General features: G+C 37.3%; 1 protein-coding gene across 3 annotated transcripts in view; it reads left to right on the forward strand.

The window, feature by feature from the left end:
* JAKMIP2 (janus kinase and microtubule interacting protein 2) overlaps positions 1-25,032 on the forward strand; it is a gene marked incomplete at both ends in the record, with an annotated part of 44,014 nt that overhangs the window by 13,675 nt on the left and 5,307 nt on the right. For 2 of the 3 annotated variants that reach the window (XM_081316984.1, XM_081316982.1), the window contains 14 exons: positions 7,387-7,596; positions 8,610-8,708; positions 9,793-9,939; positions 11,049-11,189; positions 13,234-13,290; positions 14,592-14,711; positions 17,037-17,165; positions 17,642-17,725; positions 18,627-18,689; positions 20,141-20,239; positions 21,292-21,390; positions 22,040-22,093; positions 23,133-23,198; positions 24,465-24,533. In XM_081316984.1, coding sequence (XP_081173110.1) covers positions 7,387-7,596; positions 8,610-8,708; positions 9,793-9,939; positions 11,049-11,189; positions 13,234-13,290; positions 14,592-14,711; positions 17,037-17,165; positions 17,642-17,725; positions 18,627-18,689; positions 20,141-20,239; positions 21,292-21,390; positions 22,040-22,093; positions 23,133-23,198; positions 24,465-24,533 — 1,437 coding nt within the window. The remainder of the gene's footprint in view (positions 1-7,386; positions 7,597-8,609; positions 8,709-9,792; positions 9,940-11,048; positions 11,190-13,233; positions 13,291-14,591; positions 14,712-17,036; positions 17,166-17,641; positions 17,726-18,626; positions 18,690-20,140; positions 20,240-21,291; positions 21,391-22,039; positions 22,094-23,132; positions 23,199-24,464; positions 24,534-25,032) is intronic. The other variant, XM_081316983.1, reaches the window with a different exon arrangement.

The following is a 25,032-nucleotide window of genomic DNA, read 5'->3' on the forward strand; positions in this document are numbered from 1 at the left end:
TCCCACTCCCAATCCCCTGAGACGCCGCAGCAAGATACCATGGTCGATGGTATCGAAAGCCGCTGAGAGGTCTAATAGGACTAGAACAGAGGAGTATCCTCTGTCCCGAGCCCTCCAGAGATCATTCACCAGCGCGACCAATGCCGTCTCCGTGCTGTACCCGGGTCTGAAGCCCGATTGGTACGGGTCTAGATAATCCGCTTCATCCAGGACCAGAGGGAGCTGATGCGCCACCACACTCTCAACAACCTTCGCAAGAAAGCGAAGGTTGGAGACCGGACGAAAGTTATTCAAAACAGCCGGGTCCAAGGCAGGCTTCTTGAGGAGAGGTCTCACCACCGCCTCTTTCAAGGCGGCAGGAAAACTACCCTCACTCAGAGAAGCAGATATAACCGCCTGGAACCAGCCTCGTGTCCCCTCCCGGGCTGCATAAACCAGCCAGGAAGGGCACGGGTCCAATAAACATGTGGTGGAGCTCAGCCTCCCCATGATCCTGTCCACTTCCTCCGGAGTCAAAGATGACTTGAAGATCTACGTAGTGTTTCCTGTTTGCCTGTATCCAGCAATAATTTATATTTACTGAAGTCCCATTTTGGTTGTTTTGTTTTGTGTTTTCTTCTTGCTCTCATAAAATATTGACATATTTTTCCTACAGTGATCCTTGCCTGTTGTCACTTAATTACGTGGAAAGATCAGCTAGTGTACAATGATGAACAATTGCTCATTAGAGACCTAAATGATTTATCTTCAGATTAATCTGAATGGGATGCCCTTGAGGCATCCCATAAGGTACTAGAAAGAGAAAGGCGGAATTACTAAATTAGTAATTACTAAATTACTAAATTCAATAAACTGAAATACAGATAGCCGATAGGCAAAATATTTTCAATTGCAACTGTTCTAGTGCTGAATTGAAATGGAGAGATGTATGCTTCATTAATATGGTCACCGTCTTTGGATTTATTTATTTATTTATTTATTTATTTATTTATTTAACCAATGTATATAGCCACCCATCACAACAAATTATTCTGGGCAGTGAACAGTGATTAAAAATAAAAATGGATACATATACTGTACAAACAATTAAAATACACAGCAGCCAAGAAAACTACAACAATCAGCTGCCTGGTCAGGAGCCACATCCCTCCAGTCACTCAGGGCCCCAGGCCTGAGTACAGAATGAGGTCTTTAGGGTCTTACAAAAGGCCAACGGTATCAGGGACAATCTAATCTCCAGAGGAAAAATGTTCCACAGGGCAGGCTCTAGGGCTCATCTTTTAGGCCCCATTCAGCTGGTGTTTTTTACCTGATGGGACCCAGAGGATGTCCATTTTGCTGGACCAGATATAATGTATGGGTATAATATGCCTTGAAAAGTTTTTAAAGTGACTATCAGCACCTTGAATTGCACCTGGAGATACACTAACAGCCAATAGAAGTAGTGGCATCACATGCACCGGGTCACTGGCTTCATCCCTGTGCCGCTGCATTCTGCACTAGTTGAAGCTACAAAAGGCTCTTCAAGGGCAGCCCCACCTAGAGCATGTTGCAGTAGTTTAGATGGGAGGTCATTCCTTTTCAATTATTGCTTGTACTCATCAAAAAGAGAATGCAAAACTGGGCACAGAAGGACAGCTTTTGGGGTAGAAGAAAGGAAATGTGTCCTGTTTGATAAGACAAATAGGCCAGTGCTCTCTTATGCTGATCAAGTGAGCTTAATTGATTAGTTGGCGCAGAATGTGGGATGCTCCTGTGCAGTTCAGGAGGAAGTTCTCTGAAAGAAGTGAAGAATAGAAAGATATTTTCAGCAAGATATATCTTTAAGTATATAATGGGATAAACGACTAGTACGCATGTGCGGGGGAACCTTTACCTTTACCTTTTTATTTGCACGTGTAACCTTTCCACATTCTGCTTGGACTAGGATGGGTTATAGTAAAAGTACAATGCTAATCAGCAACTCTACTGCAATTAAGTTTAAAATTGGCAGTATGTCTAATGCCCAACAAGCTGCATAATTGGTATTTCAGGAATTATGCTGGATGACTTTAGAACAGAAATGCTTACTGTTCAGCTAAACTGCTTAGATTATATACATATTTTGGATTAAGAATACCCTTAAAGTTGTATCAAAAATTTCAGCTAATCTAAAATGTAGCAGCTAGATAATATATTGGCCAGTAGTGGGATTCAAGTATGTGAACAACCGGTTCTCTGTGTGGATGCCGCTTCCAGAAGTCCATTCTGGGCCTGGGAAACAAAAAATTAGCTACTGGTACTGCCGAAGTGGTGCAAACTGGCTGAATCCCACCACTGGATTCTAGCATCTAAAAGAATACCTCTATCAGCCAAAGTACTGCTGAGATATTATATGCCAATCAGGAAAAAAAGTGGTAACTCTGTTGTGATGATTTAATTGTGGACAATTGGAAATTTGTTAATTTAAACTCTGTGTGTCAGATAAAAATTGGTATCTTTATTAGGGATTTGAATTTGATTGATTTGAAATTGATATGTCTTTTCAGATTTGAGCACTGTATTTTGCTCTTGTGGGCATGACAGTATTTTTATTGTTTGCAGTTCCTGCAAGGAAGGATGGTATATTCACCATGTGATCCCTGATTAGCTGGTATCACACAAGGAATATATTGTTTCTGGTAAAAACAAACCAAAAGCACTCACTCAAAAGCCAACAAGTGGGAATAATTGCTGCCCACAAGTATTAAAAAAAACATGGAGTACTAGAAGATGGGAAGTTAGATTTAAATGAATTATCTGCTTGGATATTCATTGCTAATTTAAAGGATTCTCTTCTTTTCTTCTTTATTTAGTATTTTATTTCAATTTATACTTCATGCTTAGACTTGCAAGACAAGAAGGATTTGGCTACAACCAAAGCCCTTCTTGTTCAGAATAATCCATATACCGTAGAACTGTAGTGACTGGTTTTTTCAACATCTTTATTGAAACATCAGTATGAAATGCCAAAGTCAGCCCCAACTTCTGTAACTGAGAGCAGGGATGTAGATCTGGATTCAGCCCACTTAGCCATAAGTTTCCATTGAGAAAGATGTGCAAATGCTGGAATGTGCATTGCAATATCATAACAATTATGCAACAAAAGGGTGGAGCTTGGGTCATACCATCACAATATGCATTTCATCGTGTCAGTAACATCTTGGGTAGCTAGAGACGCCTGTGTTCCACCGCACCGCATCTAAGTTAAAATTAGCCAAGAATAGAAACCTCTATACTCTTTCATGTATACTCTTTTATGCTGTATACTTGTTCATGCTTGTTGGGTCAAAGCACATTTTACCAAATTAAAAATATTATAAATCAGGCCTTGATTCAAATATGTTACTTTATTTTAGTAAAGCGGCTATTAAGGTTTTGAGTGCAAAATTCTATGTAGAAACTGCTGCAGCCTTTTATTTGATCTGGTGTTTGTTTTTTTCTTCTCATCAAATGAAAATAATTTTCCTCCCCAGAATGTTCTGCCAAATAGCGATAAATCAATGGATCTTTGAATCACCATGCAGTTTCTCTGACTGTCAAAGCTGGCCCTATCATTAGGCAAGATGAAGCCACTGCAATGATCAGTAGCCCAGGATGGCCCTAATCCATTCTCCCACTGGCCCACAAACAGCTTTAAGGCTAGATGTCAAGGCAAATGGTTAGCCTGGCCAGTCACCTTGTAGGCAGCAAGATGAAGAGATGCTTAGAGCAAAGGTTAATGCAAGGAACTCAGAATGCACCACTCTGTGCACCTTCCTATAGCAGCATCTGTGGTGCATGTATTGTCTAAAGAATAAATCTTTTTATCACTCTCATTAGCAATAGGATGTACAGGAGGGAATGAAAATTGACAGCTTGAGGCAGAAACTGCCATGGAAGTGACAGAGATATAGTGATACTGGGATGCTTCTGCTGTTTAAGGTAGCCAGTTATACAGTATGTTGTTGTTGTTGTTAGTTGCAAAGTCATGTCCGACCCATCGCGACCCCATGGACAACGTTCCTCCAGGCCTTCCTGTCCTCTACCATCTTCTGGAGTCCATTTAGGCTCATGCCTACTGCTTCAGTGACTCCATCCAGCCACCTCATTCTCTGTTGTCCCCTTCTTCTCTTGCCCTCAATCTTTCCCAGCATTAGGCTCTTCTCCAGTGAGTCCTTCCTTCTCATTAGGTGGCCAAAGTATTTGAGTTACAACTTCAGGATCTGGCCTTCTAAAGAACAGTCAGGGTTGATCTCCTCTAGGATTGACCGGTTTGATCACCTTGCAGTCCAAGGGACTCGCAGGAGTCTTCTCCAGCACCATAGTTCAAAGGCTTCAATTCTTTGGCGCTCAGCCTTTCTTATGGTCCAACTTTCACAGCCATACATTGCAACTGGGAAGACCATAGCCTTGACTATACGCACTTTTGTTGGCAGGGTGATGTCTAGATTTGCCATGGCTTTCCTCCTCAGGAGCAAGCGTCTTTTAATTTCTTGGCTGCAGTCCACGTCTGCGGTGATCTTGGAGCCCAGGAAAATAAAATCTGTTACTACCTCCATTTCTTCCCCATCTATTTGCCAGGAATTGAGAGGGCCGGATGCCATGATCTTGGTTTTCTTAATGTTTAGTTACACCCCAACTTTTGCACTCTCCTTCTTCAATTGTAACAAGAGGCTCTTTAGTTCCTCTTCACTTTCTGCCATTAGAGTGGTATCATCTGCATATCTTAGGTTGTTGATATTGCTCCCGGCAATTTTAATTCCAACTTTTGATTCATCTAGCCCTGCCTTTCTCATAATGTATATAAGTTAAACAGGCAGGGTGACAGTATACGGCCTTGCCGGACTCCTTTCTCAATTTTGAACCAATCAGTGGTTCCATGTCCAGTTCTCACTGTTGCTTATTGGCCCACATATAGGTTTCTCAAGAGACAAATAACATGGTCTGGTACGCCCATCTCTTTAAGAACTTGCCACAGTTTGTTGTGATCTACACAATCAAAGGCTTTAGCATAGTCAATGAAGCAGAAGTAGATGTTTTTCTGGAACTCCCTAGCTTTCTCCATGATCCAGCATATGTTGGCAATTTGATCTCTAGTTTCTCTGCCTGTTCGAAATCCTGCCTGTACTTCTGGTAGTTCTCGATCCACATACTGATGGAGTCTAGCTTGTAGGACTTTAAGGATAACTTTACTAGCATGAGAAATGAGTGCAATGGTGCAATAGTTTGAACATTCTTTGGCACTGCCTTTCTTTGGAATTGGAATGTAAACTGATCTTTTCCAATCCTGTGGCCACTGTTGAGTTTTCCAAATTTGCTGGCAAATTGAGTGTAGCACTTTTACTGCATCGTCTTTTAAGATTTTGAATAGCTCAGCTGGAATACTGTCACCTCCACTAGTTTTGTTGTTGCTCAGCTTTCCTAAGGCCCATTTCACTTCACATTCTAGGATTTCTGGCTCGAGGTCAATGACCACCTCATCGTGGTTATCAGGGATGTTAAGCTCATTCTTGTATAGTTCTTCTGTGTAGTTTTGCCACCTCTTCTGCCTCTGTTAGGTCCCTGCCATTTTGTTCCTTTATCAAAAATGGGCACATTTTTGCATGAAACGTTCCCTTCATCTCTCCAATTTTCTTGAAGAGATCTCTGGTCCTCCCTATTCTATTGTTTTCTTCTATTTCTTTGCACTGTTCATTTAAGAAGGCATTCTTATCTCTTCTAGCTATTCTCTGGAATTCTGCATTCAATTGGGTGTATCTTTCTTTTTCACTTCCCTCCTGTCCTCAGCTATTTGCAAAGCTTCCTCAAAACATTTCTTTTTCTTTGGGATGGTTTTAGTTGCTACTTCTTGTACAATGTTACGAACCTCTGTCCATAGTTCTTCAGGCACTCTGTCTATCAGATCTAATTCCTTAAATCTATTTGTCACCTCTACTGTATATTTGTCAGGGATATGATTTAGTTCATACCTGAGTGGCCTAGCGCTTTCTTCTGAGGGATTCTTGCCCACAGTAGTATACCTGATGGGTATCTGAATTAAATTCACCCACTCCTGTCCATTTTAGTTCGCTGATTCCTAAGATGTCGAATGGGCCAAAGTATTTGAGTTTCAACTGTCCATGGGGTTTTCATGGCAAAGATACTGGAGTGGGTTGCCATTTCCTTCTCCAGTGGATCACATTTTGTCAGAACTCTCTGCTATGACCTGTCCATCTTGGGTGGCCCTGCATGGCATAGGTCATAGCTTCATTGAATTACTCAAGCCCCTTCGCCACAACAAGGCAGTAATCCATGAAGGGGGGTATACAGTATATGATACCTAATTTCAAGGTGGTACTACTCTGCATTGAATGTGCCTGCACCATTAGCAGGAAATAATAAAAGTGATAGAAGATTTTGATTGTTAGATCTTTTGAAAAATTTGAGAGGTCCAGTTAACAAGATTTATATACTGTATTATTATTGGTGAATCAGAATATCTTCCATTCAATGAAGCAGAGCAAGATTAGTCTATTTGCTTAATGGCAGTTTCAAGTTTTATTCCTTCCGTATTTTCCAAACTCTGCTTTCTGTGTTATAATTTATGAAAAATTCAATACAGAGCTCCCATTCTTGATAAATATCACCATGATTTCCATAATATCTGACTGCATTCTTAACTAGAAGAATTTGGCTTCTGCTAGCCAACAGTGTTTACTTATGTCACAAAGTCAATAATGGTTTTGGCTTTACCAAAAATGAAAAACAAACCAGTTTCATAGAGCTGAGGATATCAAAGCTAGAACTGTCATGAGGTCTGCCCTCATTTTTCTTGATAGCTGAATGACAACCCATAGATAAGACTTTCATTAGGGTTTATCTATAGTGGAACAGAGGTTTTTTTCTCATATTTCATTCAAGATTCAGGGTCAAACCAGAATATTTGCAGAATGATGCCAACTGATCAGGCTGTGTCTCAAACCCGAGATAGAATGCATTTGGTGAATTGGGTGATTTTTGCACCAAGTTCCAGGGTTTACATTTGCCACTGGTTTCTAATGTAAGGACAATTTAAAAAATCTCATTAAAAAATATCAAAGTGCAGATATGCTTGTTTATTCGTATTCTTCAGTGCCATTATTTGAGCCATGGAATATTACATTGAAACAGGTTAATGGTATTGACAAAATACGTATCTATGTAAAAAAAATCATGTTCAATCTTAAATAGGTATATTCTTATATGCACTGAACTATTTTATGCTGTTGTAGTTTTAGAGAAGAAATTGCTATAACAAATGCTGTAACAAACGAACTCTGAAATTCCATTAATTGGAAAATGTACTCAAATACATGAATTCATTATTGTACTTATGCCATATCACTGTTCTCATGTATCTTCATTCAGATGGATGAGATCAAAGCAAAAGACAGAACTATCTTTTCTTTGGAGAAAGAGCTGGAGACCCTGACAGGATATGTTCAGAAGCTTCAGCTACAGAAAGAAGCATTGGATGAGCAACTGTTTTTGGTTAAAGAGGCTGAATGCAACATGAGCAGTCCCAAAAGAGAGATCCCAGGCAGAGCTGGAGATGGCTCGGAACACTGCAGCAGTCCTGTAAGAAGCATGTTCTATTTCATCACTCTGGGATTTTGATTTGGTCCACTTAGCCCACTTATTGCATCATTGCCCTGCTTTCTAGGAGTGGCATCTGCTCATGAACTATACAATACTCCCTCTTGTGGTCATTTGAAGGCTGAATTTCCGTTCTGATTTAACCGTGTGGTTAATTCAAAATGAGAGATGATAATAATGATGATGGAGGAGGAGAAGAAGAATAGATAAATGACTGGCATTTATGCAGAGCCTTTAAAACACTCCAAACATTCTATATTCATTAACTCAACAAAGTTTATAAAAGAGCTTATAAAAGCAGGCTGTTAGTGTTCCCTTGTTGAAGATCAAATTATACACTGAGAGTGTGACACAAGCTTACTAAAGCCACTTACTGACTTAGAAAAACACACACATTCTTGTTTACATAAGATAAAATGTTATATGTTTAGCAAGGATGCACAATATGTGGTTCTCTAGACACTGCTGAATTGTGTTTGTCAGTATCTGTTACTGATGGAAGAGAATATTTGTATCTCAGGGTTGAACTGTGGGATCCTTGGTGCTCTCTGAGCTTGGTTGTTTTCTTACACTGATGATGTTACCTAGTGTGGTAAAGAAATCTCTGCAAGAAAACAACCAAACTTAGAGAGCACAAAGAACCCCACAATATTTGTTACTATTGGCTATGTGTGAACAATATAATTCCATCTTCACGAATGAAGATAAATATACATGTCCCAAGATAATGTTGCAGGATCCAATCTGGATCAGTCTCCACAACCAGAGGCTTAGTCTTCCAAGCCTCTCATTGTGATGAGAAGAAACTTACCCAAGGATGAGCTCCACCATGAGCCCAAAGGCTCAGAAAACTAAACCTCTGGACCTGGTGACTGACACAGATTGGATCCTGCAATTTCATCTTCATTGCAATTCACACTTTCTGCCAAGGATCTCAGCACTTGCCTATAAATAACACTTGTGTCAAATTATTTTTCTTTGACAAACATTTGTAGGATCTACGTAGAAATCAGAGGAGAATGGCAGAACTCAATGCTACTATTCGGAAACTTGAGGACAGGAACACTCTGCTTGTGGATGAACGTAATGAATTGGTATGGCCACTTAGCAGTTTCTGAACATTTTATTTAATCTAAAATATCTGGGATAGCAATGAACGAAATCATAAAAGATAAATAGTACTGCAGAAGCAATTCGGCTTTGTGCATACTTGTTTTTCTTCTGTTCAATCATGTCTGATTCTCTGGATACATCTCTGCAATTTTCTTGGCAAGGTTTTTCAGAAGTGGTTTGGACTGAGGAAAGTGGCTGGTTCCAGGTCACCCAGCTGGTTTTGTTAAGTTGAGACTAAAACTCATGGTCTCCTGTGGGATCATCTCAGTGGAAGGCGATAGAAGCTCTCCAGCTAGGAGAAGGACAACTGATGTTAACTATCTGAATTGAGTTAGACTGAGAATGGTTTATCTAAATTTACACAATAAATTTCCATGGCCGTAGGCAGACATGAACCTGGGTTAACCACTATAAGTTCATCATTTTACAGATCTGACCACTATCTTCCATAATTCATGCTTTGTAACACTGCATATTGTGTGAACCCAGGCAATTCTGATTTGTTTAATAAATAATAGTTCGTTCAACATGTAAAATTTAATTTAATAATAAATAAAATCAGTCCCTGACTGATAGCCCTTCTTCTTGGTTTCACATGATAAATTTTCCAGCACTGTCTATTATACATATTGTAGTACCAAGATATAACCACAGCAATTGAATAGCAACCATTCTTTCTCTTCTTAGAAGAATGATCAGAAAAAAGGCATGATATGGTCTCTCATTCAATGTTATGAGCAATAGTGGGATTGCATTCTTACGTATTGTATTTTTAACTCTGATCAAACATGTTTCGTAGATTCAAATGACATTATTATCATCATCATGATTATCATTATTATTATTATTGTGTGTTACTAATTTAACAACTGAAGTGATTCACTTAACAAGTGTGATGAGAAAAGTCATAAAATGGGATATAATTCACTTAACAAATTTCTCACTTAGCAACATGAATTTTGGGCTCCATTGTCACTGTAAGTTGAGGACTGCCTGTATATGTTTTAGTGGGTGTATGTACTATAGATGTAGAATCTAGTTAATTAATTAGCATTTTGTTTGCAGTTAAAACGTGTTCGAGAAGCCGAAAAACAATGCAAACCTCTTCTGGAAAGGAATAAGTGCCTCTCTAAAAGAAATGATGAACTCATGCAGTCGCTGCAGCGCATGGAGGAAAAACTTAAAGCAATCACTAAGGAAAATTTAGAGATGGTTTGTACCAAGAGTTCAAGTTTATTCTGTTTTTTATTCATTAGTTTGTTTTCAGTTCTTGGAATATAACTATTAAAGAAAATGCCATTATCTAATCCTATTTTGATGATAGACTTTTTTGGTCTCATAATAGAGTATGAAGAGCTGAAAGGACTAAAGTATTAATAACTAACATCTAGTCAATGTTATCCTGACTTTTTATGTTCAAAAAAATTGTGACAAATTAAAAAACAGAACGTATCATGCCCAATAAATTTAGGGTAAAATAATTTTTCCTTGGGTTGGTGTTTTGTTTTGCTTTGCTTTGTTTTGTTTAAAAAAGACATATTTTTCTTTATTTTATAACTGGAGCCTATTTCCTCAAAATGACATAAAATTATGGCAACAACTTCGATCAGATTTGGAGATTCAGACTGGGGGGCACAAAAAATATTTTTAATCCTGGGATTGTTGGTGCCCCCTTCAGTTTAGCAAAATGAACATGAGTTAGAAGGAACTGCATTGATGCTCAATTCAAAATTGAACTTCTATCTTCAAAATAATAATTGTTTTGTGATTCATTTTCACCATTCCCTTAATTTTCCAGGGTTAACATTAAAAAAGCTATTTTCTTGGAACCACTGAATTTTCTAGGAATTCAAGTGTCTAACCCCCCGGATCACAATACGTTGGTTTTTTCCATTCCTGTTTTTTCATGTTTTGAAAGCCATTTGCTACAGTTTGTATGTAGGAATCAAACAGATGCAATAAATAATGGCCCAGATGATTTTTCTAGAGAGACAGTCCACTATATACCAAGCATTTGTATTTAAAAAGTCTCGCTGAGTTCAGTTTTGTCTATTGGTTATAAATACCCAACATCCATAATTGAATGTTCCACTGAATGTTTTCCCACAAAGAGAAGTGTATCATCCCTTCTCTCAAGGCAGCAGTAATTTAAAAACATGCCATGGGGAAAATAATCAGCTTTACATCTATAATTCAATATTTAAGACAGGTGGAAAATAAAATGTGAGACATAATGCAATATGATGATCCAATCAAGTAAAAAAAATTTAAAAACATCTGAAAAGTAAAATGGCTTTCCTGTTTTATTTTTTGTTATACAGAAAGAAAAAATGGTGTCACATCCTCCTCTGAAGAAATTAAAATCGCTCAATGACCTAGATCAAGCAAATGAAGAACAAGAAACCGAATTTTTGAAGCTCCAGGTTATAGAACAACAAAACATAATTGATGAGCTGACAAGAGTAAGTTGTGGTCCATAATAAACTAAGAATCAGGAAACAGATCTTGTAAGGTTATATAATTTAAAAGAATTGTTATTATGAATAATACACTTTAATATAGCATTTTCTAAACTAGGTGCTCTGTAGACGTGTTGGATTCTACAAAATGCAATTAATGTGAAATAGAGTCCAGAGTAGACATGACTGAGCTTGCAAGATTAGATGAATAGAATAAATTGAAATCTGGTAAACTGCAAACCAAAGTCAAGAAGTCAACATCACCTCTATTTCCAAGAATGGAAATAGAGGGCCCCACATATGTCTCAAGCATTCTCAGGAAATAATATGGAAGATGGCAAGAACACAGTGCTTTATTCAGAAATGCAATCAGAGTTTCCTACAATTACAAGGTAATTATATAGACCACTCCATGCCTACTGAATAAATTCAAATTAAAGCATAATTAGGGATATTTATCTAGCTTCCACATGAACCTATTGAATGAAAGGGACCTCATCCTCATTCTAAATAACTAATTCATCTCAAAGTGCTTTTATTAGCAATATTGTTTAAAAACAAGAACTTGAACCAAATATCCTTTTGTTATTTAAACCCATTATTTCATGTTCTCTACTTGAAGTAAGGGAGGGAGGGAGAGTCCTTTGTAAAATTCTTTTCTGACTTCCCATCCATTTTCAAATGGATAACATTGTAATGCTTACCTTTAAAATTATCTTTGTCTTGTCTGCCTCCTATTTTTCCATTGTCTTTCATTGATCCCCATTAATCTAATGATATCATCCATAAACCAAAGGGGTGAACAGAAATTGGAAATAGGCAGACACTGCATGAAGATCTACAAATTAATTTCTGAGTGAATTTGCACTAAGTTGGCAAACGTTCCTGCTTCCAACATTAATAGTGACATTCAAAAGTCACTTTTTATCAACTGAAATGAAGAATGGCTCAGAGAAAAGCAGGGGTATGTTTGCGGATGAAAGAACAATGAGTTTTGATCAGTTATTAAAACAAATACTTGCGCTGTGATATATTCAGAAATCATTAACTGAAGCTGTATAAATCACTATTTTTCATTTGATGGATTTGTGGTCTCTGGAAAAATACAGAATAGATCCTAGGAATATGAAGTTGACCCATTCTTGTCTAGAATTATTCCATACTTATTCTATAAGTAAGATTTCCAAAGAAATTCCCTGTAGCTACATCTCTTATTTCTTTCAGATCACCTCTCAAAAGCCATTTTTAAAGGCCTTTGAATAACTTCATGTTGCTTATTGCCATATTATAGCTAATAGAAAGGATGGGTTAGTGGAATTATTACAACTCTTCCTCATCTAATTTGCCTCTATTTGTGTGCTGTTCAGTTCCAAAAATTCTCATGGAACTGGCACTTCGAATGAGTAAGTGAATCAATCAGTCAAATCAGTGAATGGTTCACTCTCATATGCCCATTGAATATCTTCACAATCACACGAAGTATTAATGTCTCTTTATAATGCCTTGGTAAGACCACAATTGGAATAATGCATTGTTTTGGTCATCACAATATAAAAAAGATATTAAGACTCTAGAAAAAGTGCAAAGAAGATGAGGAAACTGGAGGATAAAACATGAAGAATGGTTGCAGGAACTGGTTATGACTGTTTAATGAAAAGAAGAACTAAGGGTGATATGATAGTAGTGTTCCAAAGCTAAGGGGCTGCCACAAAGAAGAGAGGGTCAACCTATTCTCCAAAGCACCTAAAGGCAAGACAAGAAGCAATGGATGGGAAATTATCAAGGAGACAACCAACCTAGAACTAAGGAGAAATTACCTAAAGTTAGAACAATTAATCAGTGGAACAACTTGCCTCCAGAAATTGTGGATGCTCCAACTCATGAAGTTTTTAAGAAGAGATTGGACAACAATTTGTCTAAAATGGTATAGGGTTTCCTGCCTGAGCAGGGGGTTGGACCAGAAGACCTCCGAGGTGCCTTCCAACTCTGTTAGTCTGTTATCTTTGACCCCTGAGCTGTAACAGTTGCTTGTTGTTTTTTTATCTAGGATAGAGAGAAACTTATTCGACGGAGGAAGCATAAAAGAAGTTCAAAGCCAATTAAGGTAAATGAAGTTTACAGATTATTTTGAATCCCACTAATATATTAAATTACACTTCATTTTCAATTCATGAAATTACTCTATTCCACGCCCATATCTCAATAAATTCAGAAGGAAGAGAATTACGCCTCGGAGAAACCATATATCAAAGACGAAACAATATTTGCTGAAGTGAAAGTAAATCCAGCGGTGCTTACTAGTGATGGGGGCAGAAAAACAAAACAAAAAGACTATCATGTATGCAACTCATTGCCAAGCACAGCAAATATCTTGCTAATATCTGAAGTTATGCAAGCTGCAAAACTGATTGTAGACCATAGTCCTACCGTATGTTTTCCACTTCTGTGATGTCTTATCTTTTATATGGGAACAAAAACATAATAGTATAAGTGTGATTTAAATTCTCATTCATCAGGCTTTTTCATGACTCACTTTGGCAAGTTTTAAGTGCTGAAACCATTAGTACTTTGCTATCCAACTTGCTGATTAACCAATTCTGTCAGCTTTGTGCATGACTCATTTTCTTCTTTGATGTTGCTAATTAACTTAGTCAGTCCGAATACACTAAAGCTATTTTTAAATCATTGAATTGTAATAGTGGGCTCCAAAAGATAGCAGCTATTTTCACACCATTGTTTGTAAAACCTATAGTAACTGATGGTGCATAACCAGTGGTGGGATTCAAAATATGTAAACAAGTGTGGATGCTGCTTCCGGAAGTCCGCTCTGGGCCTGGGCAAGAAAAAATTAGCTACCCGTTCTGTCGAACTGGTGCGAACTGGCTGAATCCCACCACTGTACATAACCAAACAAGCAAGCTTAATGAGGAAGCAAATGATCTTGAAAAAAATGCTTCCTTGTTTATTTGCATCTCAGTTTCCTTCGGGTTCCTTAGGTCAGTTGTTAGACTGCAACCTACCCAGAGCAAAGTCTATCTTTATGCATGGCCTTTGAAGTTGTTTCTGCATTGTGACCACCACAGTTGGAAATGAGGAGTAGAAGAACAAACTGTCCAAGAGTGATAGATCTGTTTCTTTTCTGCAGTCATCAGCAGAGCCATTTGGCTAGTTTGCTGCCTTCAAATTCTGGGTTTTCATAAGAAAGTAGGGTTCCAAAAATCCAGATAACTATTACACAACCACAACGAATGACAGGTCCCTGTATTTCTTTGCTGCCATCTGGTTGTCACCCAGATGAAGCATCTCCAACAACTACCTGACCGAGTACACATGATGGAATTTTGCCTGTGCTAGGCTAGGAAGCTAGACAGGTGGCAGAGTTAGAATGATTGGCTTCTTTTGCAGAGGCATGTTCTGGATACCGTTTATGGGGGTGATGATGACTCCATGGACTCTGAAACATCATCCATGGCTTCATTCAGGACAGACAGAACACCAGCAACACCAGATGAAGATCTAGATGAAGTAAGATTTTCTTCCCTATTTTTATAAATTTTGAATAATTAGCAAATGTATACATCTCTTTCAATTTCCCATTGTTACCTGTTGGATTTTTTTTATCTAGCATCCTCCAAAATCTCCATTTGAACCTCCTCCATATTCCTCTTTACCTTTTTTCTCAAGATTTCCTCAATTTCTGGACAGAATTCAATCCAAAAAGTAGAAATTACATTTAAAGTAGAAATTCCAATTTCTTCCAATTTGTCGCATCAAAATGGACAACTGGACGTTTGTTCCATCGAAGTGGAATTTATTCTGCTTTAATCCCTCAGTCAAAAAACACTTTTCTCTTGAGCAAAATTCTAATAGGAATTTCTTTATACACCTGCATATGCTATAAAACGTGATCCCTTGTTTTCTTCCTAACAAAGTGCACCAAAACATACCTCGGAACATTTCTTATTGTCTCAAATGTTGTACTTATTCTATATGTTTTGTCAATGTTTGCCTCTGTATTATCCTCAAAACCAGCCAAAAAATATCACCAGTTTTAATAACCTTTCCTCTAATATCTTCACCAGAATCATTCTGAATTGCTCCAAATCTCAAACAAAATTCCTTCACTATCTCAGTTGCACAGATTATCTAGTTCTCTTTCCAACTCTCTGTTTTAACAAGAGTCTTATTCTTGAAAATCTCCACTTTGTCATTGATTTGTTTTATATCTCCAGGCATTTGTTTTACAGAGCTTCCATCTTCTCAACTTCTTCTTTCATCCCCTCTTCCATCTTTACAAATCTTTCATCCATTCTTTTTTCTAAAGCTGTCAGTTTACTATCAGGTGAAGCAGACCTTGTGTAATCCCACTGTCTGCAGGTTGTTCTAGCGGCCCAGGTTTCCCCCCCCCCCCGGAGCTGCCAAGCCACAAAGATTGGGGACCGCTGCTCTAGTAATCCTCCCCTCCATTTTTGCCACTTTTGTGGTGGTTACCATTATGAATAATAATAATAATAATAATAATAATAATAATAATAATAATAATAATAATAATAATAATAATAATAATAATAATAATGAAGTTGGAAGGGACCTTGGAGGTCATCTAGTCCAACCCCCTGCTCGGGCAGGAAACCCTATACCATTTCAGACAAATGGCTGTCCAGTCTCTTCTTAAAAACTTCCAGTGTTGGAGTATTCAGCACTTCTGGAGGCAGGTTGTTCCACTGATTATAATCCAAACATGAAAGTGTCTCAAATAAGGGAAAGAGAAAAGACAAGATGCCCCCTTTTGTTTTTTTTTCTATTTTGTCTTTCTGTGCCTTTAATACTTTCATCTCAAGTGGCACTCCATAGTTTAGTCAGCATCCCATTCTGACTCATATTACTTTTCCTTTGTTTTATAAAATCCACCAACTGTCAGCCCTATTTAATAGTACTCAAAAAACATTTCCACAAAGGTCTAGTTTGTTTGTCAATTTAATTCCAATTAATTCAAAAGCCTTTTACTAAAACAATATTTCAAAATAATTATCCTTTAGATATAAACTTATACTCATTCCTTCCTAAGTTTTTGCCACTAGTTTTTAAATCTTTAAAAAAAAATTCCTTTGTAATTCAGAAAGAATGACTCACTGTGGATCATTTTTTATCCTGCCACTCAGAAAATCTCTCTTTAGCTGCAAATTAATTACATCTGAAAGTGTTTAAGAAATTAGGCTTGGGAACCTTATGTCCATATAGGCTGCCTTGTGGCTCTGAGCTTAACTGAAACCCCACAGCTCCCAGCCACTCAATTCATAAGCCAATCACAAAAAACTCTGCTCCTTCTAGTTCATGGTGGATCCTCACTGTAAGCTCTCTGTAAATATTTTCATAACCTGTGTATTCCAGAATACAATATTTTGGGGTTTTTTCATATGATACATTCCAATCTTATTGTGATACAATTCATTCTTACATATCCCATATTTTTACAATCTCAGCAGTTACAGATGCTGAGCTCGAAACTGAGCTTGTCAGCTGGTAAAGCTGAGCGCCTGGGTTCAAGACCTGAGTGCTACACAATGGGGTGATCTCCTATTACTTGCCCCAGCTTCCTGCCAATCTCGCACTTCAAAAGCCTGCAAATGCAAGTAGACGAATAGGTACCACTTCAGGGAGAAAGTAACAGCAGTCCATGCGCCAGTCACTATGATCACGGAAGTGTCTTCAGACAACACTGGCTCGCTCAGCTAAGAAACAGAGATGAGCGCTGCCCCCTAGAGTCGGACATGACTGGACAGGGGAAAACTTTGCCTTTACCTTTACAATACCACACTTAATACTTATCTGAAACTTTCTCTCTTTCAGAGCTTAGCAGCTGAAGAATCGGAGTTGAGATTTAGACAATTAACAAAGGAATATCAGGCCCTGCAGAGAGCCTATGCATTACTGCAAGAGCAAACTGGGGGAATAATAGATGCAGAAAGAGAAGCCAAGGTTGGTATTTGCCAAGGTCAACAGAGGTGTTATCCAAATACATTCCCTAAATGTGTGTATGTATCTATTTATTCTCTTATTCATTCATTCATTCATTCATTCATTCATTCATTCATTCATTCATTTCTAATTCATTCATGCAACATACAGCAAAATAACAAAAATTTCCATGCAATCAGATAACAATAACACAGACCAATCATTTTGAAGTAATCAAGACTAAGACATGCTAAGAACTTTGTATCTGTCACAGACAAAATGTTATTTAAAAACATAGAGTAGAGTGGAACAAGGTCTGAAACTCATATTATTGGGAGAGCTACGAAGGGACTGTTTCATTAGCACAAAGTAGCAATATGGCTGCTTGCCAAAGAAAAAGAGTGGGCTATAAATACTTGAAAGATAATTTGAAATTCAGGAAGTTTGATGAAATCTAAAAACATTGTTAATGAAGCTGTATCTTTTCTTTTTAACAGGCACAGGAGCAACTCCAAGCTGAAGTCCAGAGATATAGAGCAAAAATAGAAGATCTTGAAAAAACATTGGCCCAGAAAGGACAGGTAGACATAAAATACATAATATGTTTTTTTTCTCTCAATTACTTTCCAAGTGACTCACACCTGACCCATCACAAGACCCACCACAAGACCCTCACTTGAGACACCCACACCTGACCCATCATAACATCCTGATCTGATGAGACCCTCACCTGATGTGACATCATCATCATACCATCACAAGACCTCATGGGCGCTCCATCCCTGGATATTTTTAAGAAGAGACTAGACAGTCACTTGTCTGAAATGGTATAGGTTCTCCTGCTCAAGCAGGGGGCTAGACTAGAAGCCCTCTAAGATCCCTTTCAGCTCTATTCTATTCAGCTAAGACCTACTGACCACATGAAGCATTACAAACAGAAGAACACTGAACATTGACATCCCCCATACTCCACTGAAGATGTGACCTAGCCTACTAATGAAATGTTCAGAAACCAACCCACAAGCTCAGAGAACGAACCTTCCCCCTCATGCTTTCCAAATTATTAGAATTAGTTTGTTATCTAGGAAAGATACATTTTGCATATATGAATCAAGCATCTGAAAGGGTGCTTGCAAACAGCGGGAAATAAATACATAAAAGTATCTTGCTATGTGAGCATATACTGTTCATGTCCTTGTACGAATTGCAGCTACTTTGATGCTTCCAATAATAGCCAGTAACAATTGTTTCCATTAATTTAGGAAACTTATTGAATTATTTTAGCTTTTTATTTTCATTGTGACTGAAGTTGTGACTGAATCATGGTTACCAACATGATTCAACGGATTGGAACCATACTTCAGTCATTTAGTGGATTTAATTTTATTCCTGGGTAACTTAAATCTATTTAATTTAACAAAACCAATTAACAAAGCCATATATAAACATTTCTTTATATCTTATCCTTTTTAAAAAAAATAGGACTCACATTGGGTAGAAGATAAGCAACTTTTTATTAAGAGGAATCAAGAGCTTTTGGATAAGGTATGTTTACATTTGAATGAATGGAGAAGGGTTGCCAGCCTTTTTGTGTTTTGGGGCACATTTGGAATTCTGAGAACACCTTGTGGGTATCCTCCCAAACTAGCATTTAGGAATAGCACTTAGACTTATATACCACTTCATAGGGCTTTACAGCCCTCTCTAAGAGGTTAATAAGAGTCAGTATATTGCTCCCAACAATCTGGGTCCACATTTTACTGACCTCGGAAGGATGGAAGGCTGAAGCAACCTTGAGCTGGTCAGGATCAAACTCCAGACTGTGGGCAGAGTTAGTCTGCAATACTTCATTCTAACCACTGCATCATCAAGGTTCCTATAAAGTGACTACAAAGGGATGTTTGCCTCCTACATTTCCTGGAATCGTTTCTGCTCTTTAGCTTACTTTGTCTTCTTTCTGGAAGGTGGCCCAAACAAAGCACTGGGCTACACTGACCCACAATTTTTGAATAATAGTTCTAAGACTGGGACCCAGAGAGAAGTTGAAATTATTGTGCTTAAAACAAATGCTTTGGTTTCCAACATGCCAACTTTCCTTTTCTTTTAATTGAAATAATTTGGAAGGAGGGGGGCAAGAATTCTGCTAGGCACTGAGAAGGATAATGCTTGGCAGTTTGTACTGACAGATATGATAGTGTGGATTTAGAGTGGTGTTTAAAACTGAAATTTCTGTATATTACTTTGTCCCAGAATCAATTCAACATTCTGACTTCATAATAAGAATCCACTAATCCCATTGTAATTTCACTAAATGATGATTTACACACACACTGGGTTGGATTAGATTTAGTCATTTTTAGATTAAGCTATTAAAACCTGTTAGTCATGGCTAACTTCTCCCATTTATTTTTGAAGGTCTGTTCTAGGCAATAGTCCATTAATTACAAAATTAGAGACTTGAAGAAATAATGAAATTCTAAATAATAATTCAAATTTTTATTGCACCATCAGACCATATGATTAAAAATATCTTGTGGTAGTATTTTTTTCATATATTTTTGCACAAGGGTCCTTCAGACTGCTCATTTTTCTCATATGCTAATCTTGATAATATAAGTATATGTATAACCATATAAAATTTAAAAATGATGGTGCAGAAACATCAAAAATTACCTTCAAAATTATCCTTTGAAACTTTACTGTCTTAACCAGAAAGAATTTTCCCAAAGTTCTGAATCAGCAAATATGAATCCTTTTGTTATTTGCCAAGTTGCTTTTGAGGTATTCTTCCCATTCTTAAAGAGAATTAGTATGACTTTTGTAGACTTTATGCCTCCCACAAGAAAAGCTGATAATAAAATTAAAATAAATGAATAGCTTACTTTCTTGGTGATTGAGACTTGTAGGAGGGAGCCAAAACAGCAGTGGTCATAAATGTCTAAACAAGTATGTCTTGGAATCATTTCCACAATTTATATATTTAGATCTTTTTCTAGATAGAAAAATTGGAAATAGAGAACAATCGACTGCAACAGGAGCTACAGGATGCCAGAGATCAGAATGAACTCTTGGAATTTCGAAATCTAGAACTTGAAGTAAGAACTTGCTAATTTTACACTGGGGGACCAGGAAACATTTTAAAGGAGCAAACTTAAATGTTTACATACGTGTGTGTGTGTGTGTGTGTGTGTGTGTGTGTAGACATACATACACACACATTCATATATTAGTCATATTCAGAAAACTGAAATTGGCTTGCATAATCTTTATCCTTTTGGCTGGAGGAATTTAGAGTGTGTCATTGGTGCTTGGGTCTCAAAACAGCTGCAATGAAATCTAATGGGGTAAGCCAGTGTGATATAGTGCTTAAGATATTGAATTAGAGACTAGGAACACTCTAGTTCAATTCAACCCTAGGCATGGGTGATTTTGAGACAGTCCCAGTCTTTCAATCCAAACTAATGTGGATGATTATTTAGTGATAAAAGGAGTGCTATTAGGCTACCTTAAGTTCTTGGAGTCAGGGAGTGCAGATGGGATACAGATTTAACAAATTATGCATGCCCATTCAGAAAATAGTTACGTATATAGAGCAGAACATGGGGAAAATAATTTCCAAGTTGAGAAATAAACAGCTCCACCTTGGAATCAAAACTATTGCAAATGTTCTGCTATGGGACAACGGGAAGAGAAAAAGATTGGTCACACATAGGCAAACATACGTATCTTCCATTCTAAATTTAAAGAAAGACAACCCAACCAAGGGGGCATGCCAACACTTAAAGCAACATGGAATGAAAGCCCCTACTTTATCCTAAGCTCAAAGTAAAACCTCAGAAAAATAGGGATACAGGATGTTTTGTTCTGAGAAAAAAAAATTCCTAAAACAACTCAGAAACTTGAAAGGTTCTGAGAACTGCTACAGTGAGAATAGGGATGGCCAATCTCAGAACACCATTCTTATCAGAAGTAAGTGTAACTATAAAGTAAGCAACTTGTTTGAAACCCTAAGTATGGCAGAAATTTTAACCAAAAGAATACTCCTTCTGAATCAACTAGATTCTGCTCCAAAAGCAAAATACTTTTTAGGGGAAAAAGACAAACAAACAAAAAGTATTTAATGTTTCACTTTATCTTTTGTTTCAAGGAAAGAGAAAGAAGATCTCCACCTTTTAATCTACAAATCCATCCATTCTCTGATGGTGTAAGTGCTCTACAAATCTACTGTATGAAAGAAGGTGTCAAGGTATGTTAACATGAGGTCACTAAATATAATTATGATTTTAGCAGCTTAAGAACTTATACCTACTGATATTGTAATCTAGGTAAATCTATAAAAGATTGGACTGTTGGTGTCTTTCTTAGAAGATAGAAGTACTGTATGTAATATTCCTTGAAGAAAAAGTGTCAATGGAGAATACAGAGCCATGCCAGAATTCTAATTAACTTTCTATGTTAGGATGGCATTGTCTACTCTCAATTGCAGGAAAACATTTGATACCATTCAGAAAGAAAAATTTGAATATCAACAAATATATAGTGTAGACTGAACATTAGATGATATGAATAAGTTAGCTGTTTTTGTAGAAGTCTTAGAGTTGCAAAGAAATGTTTAAGAATCAGTCTAGATATTTTTCTTCCTTCTCAATATTAGATTGTCTACAGACTATGCATGCCACACAAATAATTACTTCTTCATTTCTTTTCCTTTGCTAATACCCCATGTAGATAGCTGTACATTAAAGTCTTCTTCACTCCTTTCCACAATGCTTTGGGATCTTTTCTGCTGCTTCACTTAGGAAATACTAAGTCATTTGTAAATCATCAAGTCCATATCATAAAATAGATATTGCTTAAGAAAATCTTTGGTTCTTTTCTGAATTTCTCTCTTATAGGATGTTAGCATTCCAGACCTTATAAAGCAGTTAGACATCCTGGGTGACAATGGGGTAAGTGATATGGGTAGCTAACAAGTTCTTATTGTGTGTAGCACCATCTGGAAAATGTGTAGTAAGATCAATCAAAATAAATGAATTTCGTTCATTATTCCCCCCTCATTATTTCCTATTTTTATAAATAAAGAGCTCATCATGTTTGAATTATCTCTTAATGGGCTACTCAGATAGTATTCCATAGTATTTGTGAAACTTTAAAATAAAAAAATGAAGATCTCAGGGTAATAATAGACTGGCCCAATCTGCTATTTACACATATAACCAGAAGACACCAGGTTGAGAAAGACTAAACTTAATCCCTATGAATGCTGTTCTATTTTTTTTCTAGAAGATAACATATAAAGATGAGACCTTATTTAAGAAGTCAAATTACTTGGGATGTTACTTTTTAGATTACTTCTTTCCTGAAGCTCAAACTTTTTATGGTTGATTATCATTTTAAATATTCCAAACTTCATGGTAAAATACATATGCAAACACTACCCCCACAGCTTTCCATTCATTTGGATGAAAAAAAATATGTTTCTTGATATATGAAAAGCTGTTTCTTCAATTTAAGCAGTGCCTTCAAGGTACATATTTATATTTTAACAATAAAAATCAACAGCTTTGGGTTGCAAGGGCTGCAGGAGTAACTCTGAAACCATAACACAGAGCTTTGACTTGATTTTTCTCTCTTTATGCTTTTCATTTTCTGCAATTAATTTTTAGGAGTGTTACATCTGTTAAAAACTTAATGGACCGATTCTGTGGCTTAACTTCATGCAAAAAAAGCAGCTGAAAATGTCAGTGATCTACCACTGAATTTTGAGTCTTTAATATTTCAGAGAGTCAAATATGAAATTTTGGAATTGCTCATAGGTTGGGAATTTCTGTCTAAGTAAATGTGGAAGACTAGGACTTTTGCAGGGTATCAAAATCCCTGCATCAAGAAGAGATACATCAGAATAAAACTTTCTGATATTGACCAGATGTCTGCTTGGAAAACCATTGCTGCTTTCTTAATTTGATTTTCTGCCGCTTGAATTTTCAGAATTTGAGAAATGAAGAGCAAGTGGCTATAATTCAAGCCAGTACTGTACTATCTCTGGCAGAAAAGGTATTTTAAAATTTTGTATATTGTGTATATTATTTGTTGTTGTTAGTTGCGAAGTCATGTCCAACCCATCACAACCCCATGGACAACTGTCCATGGGGTTTTCATGGCAAAGATACTGGAGTGGGTTGCCATTTCCTTCTCCAGTGGATCACGTTTTGTCAGAACTCTCTGCTATGACCTGTCCATCTTGGATGGCCCTGCACGGCATAGCTCATAGCTTCATTGAATTACGCAAGCCCCTTCGCCATGACAAGGCACTAATCCATGAAGGGGGTATATTATTTAATATCAATCAAAAGGTTAACACATGGTACAGAATTACGAAGAGAAGAGAAAAATGCAGTTAATGGGAAAATATGCAATCTGTATGTGTGGTGTGAACAAATAAGAATGAAATGTTATCCAAAGTACATCCAAAGTACCTTGGCTTTTATTATTTAAGTTGGACTCCCACTAAGGCAACCATTTTAATTTGCTTTATTTAACTTTTTTCAATTGTCCAAGTCACAGCTTGCTTTAGCCAGTTGGCTCCAGTCCATATTCATGAAATCAGTATTTAATTATATAGATACTGTACATGTCTAGATATAAGCACTCTTTGTCTAGATAAGCATTATTATAGAATAATAACAGAGTAAGTAATGATATACTTTAGGTATGCCAACTAACTGACTTTGTCTTTTAAGTACATAAATTATGAAAAATAGCATAGTATGATGCATGCTGTAGTAATGTACACTAACTAGGTCAATCTGTACTTTAAACAGAGGACAGATGTCTCTAAGTCTGCATACGTTTAAATAATAACACAAACTGGTCAGCATTCAGTGACAAAACACAAAACACAGCACAAAACAAAATAAATATTTTGGAAAGACAAAAACAGCCACAAAAATGAATAAATGCATACAGTTAGCCTAAGACTTGCCAAGACTTTGCTTAGAAAATATTTTCAGGTCTGAGACCTAAAAGGTAGTAACCATACGCCTCTGATCATGTACAGGACATTCCTCAACTGTAACTAGCCACCATAGATCTGGAGATATGTTTCAATTCCAGGTCAGAGGAAGTAGCCAGGTTTCATTTCTCACTCCTCTTCTCCTTGACAATCAACGGACAGCAAGTGGCTATAAGCAACTTCAGTCAAAATTGTACTCCCTTGAGTTTACAGTTGATGAAACAGAAAGACAGCACTTTGGGTAATATTATAGTCCTGAAAGTGGGACTGGGACTGGGACTTAATAACGCCTTTTTCCCCCCTCCTAGTGGATACAGCAGATTGAGGGGGCTGAAGCAGCTCTGCACCAAAAGATGATGGAACTGGAAAGTGACATGGTAGGAAAGAAAAACTTTTGGGAGTGGGGGCAAGGGCAGTTTTTACTTTATCCTATGTTTATTGTAAGTAGAAAAATAGGGACCACTATGGTGGGTAGGTAACAGCGTTCCGTGCGCCTTTGGCGTCTAGTCATGCTGGCCACATGACCACGGAGACGTCCTTGGACAAGTGCTGGCTCTTCGGCTTTGAAACAGAGATGAGCATCGGCCCCTAGAGTCGGAAACAACTAGCACACATGTGCGGGGGAACCTTTACCTTTACCTATGTTTATTTTTAGTTGTTGCCTGGAGTTTGCTTTGATTTTGTCTGAGTATTATTATAGGTAATCCTCGAGTTACAACTATTTGTTTACTGACCATTTGGAGTTACAATGGGATACAATGAAATAAGTGTCCTATGTGACTGTTTTTTACACTTACGAGCATTGCAGCATCCCCATGGTCATGTGATCCAAATTCGGGCCCTTGGCAACTGGCGTGTATTTATGACAGTTGAACT

Source organism: Vipera berus (assembly GCF_964194415.1).
Source record: "Vipera berus genome assembly, chromosome: 2".
Lineage (NCBI taxonomy): Eukaryota > Metazoa > Chordata > Lepidosauria > Squamata > Viperidae > Vipera > Vipera berus.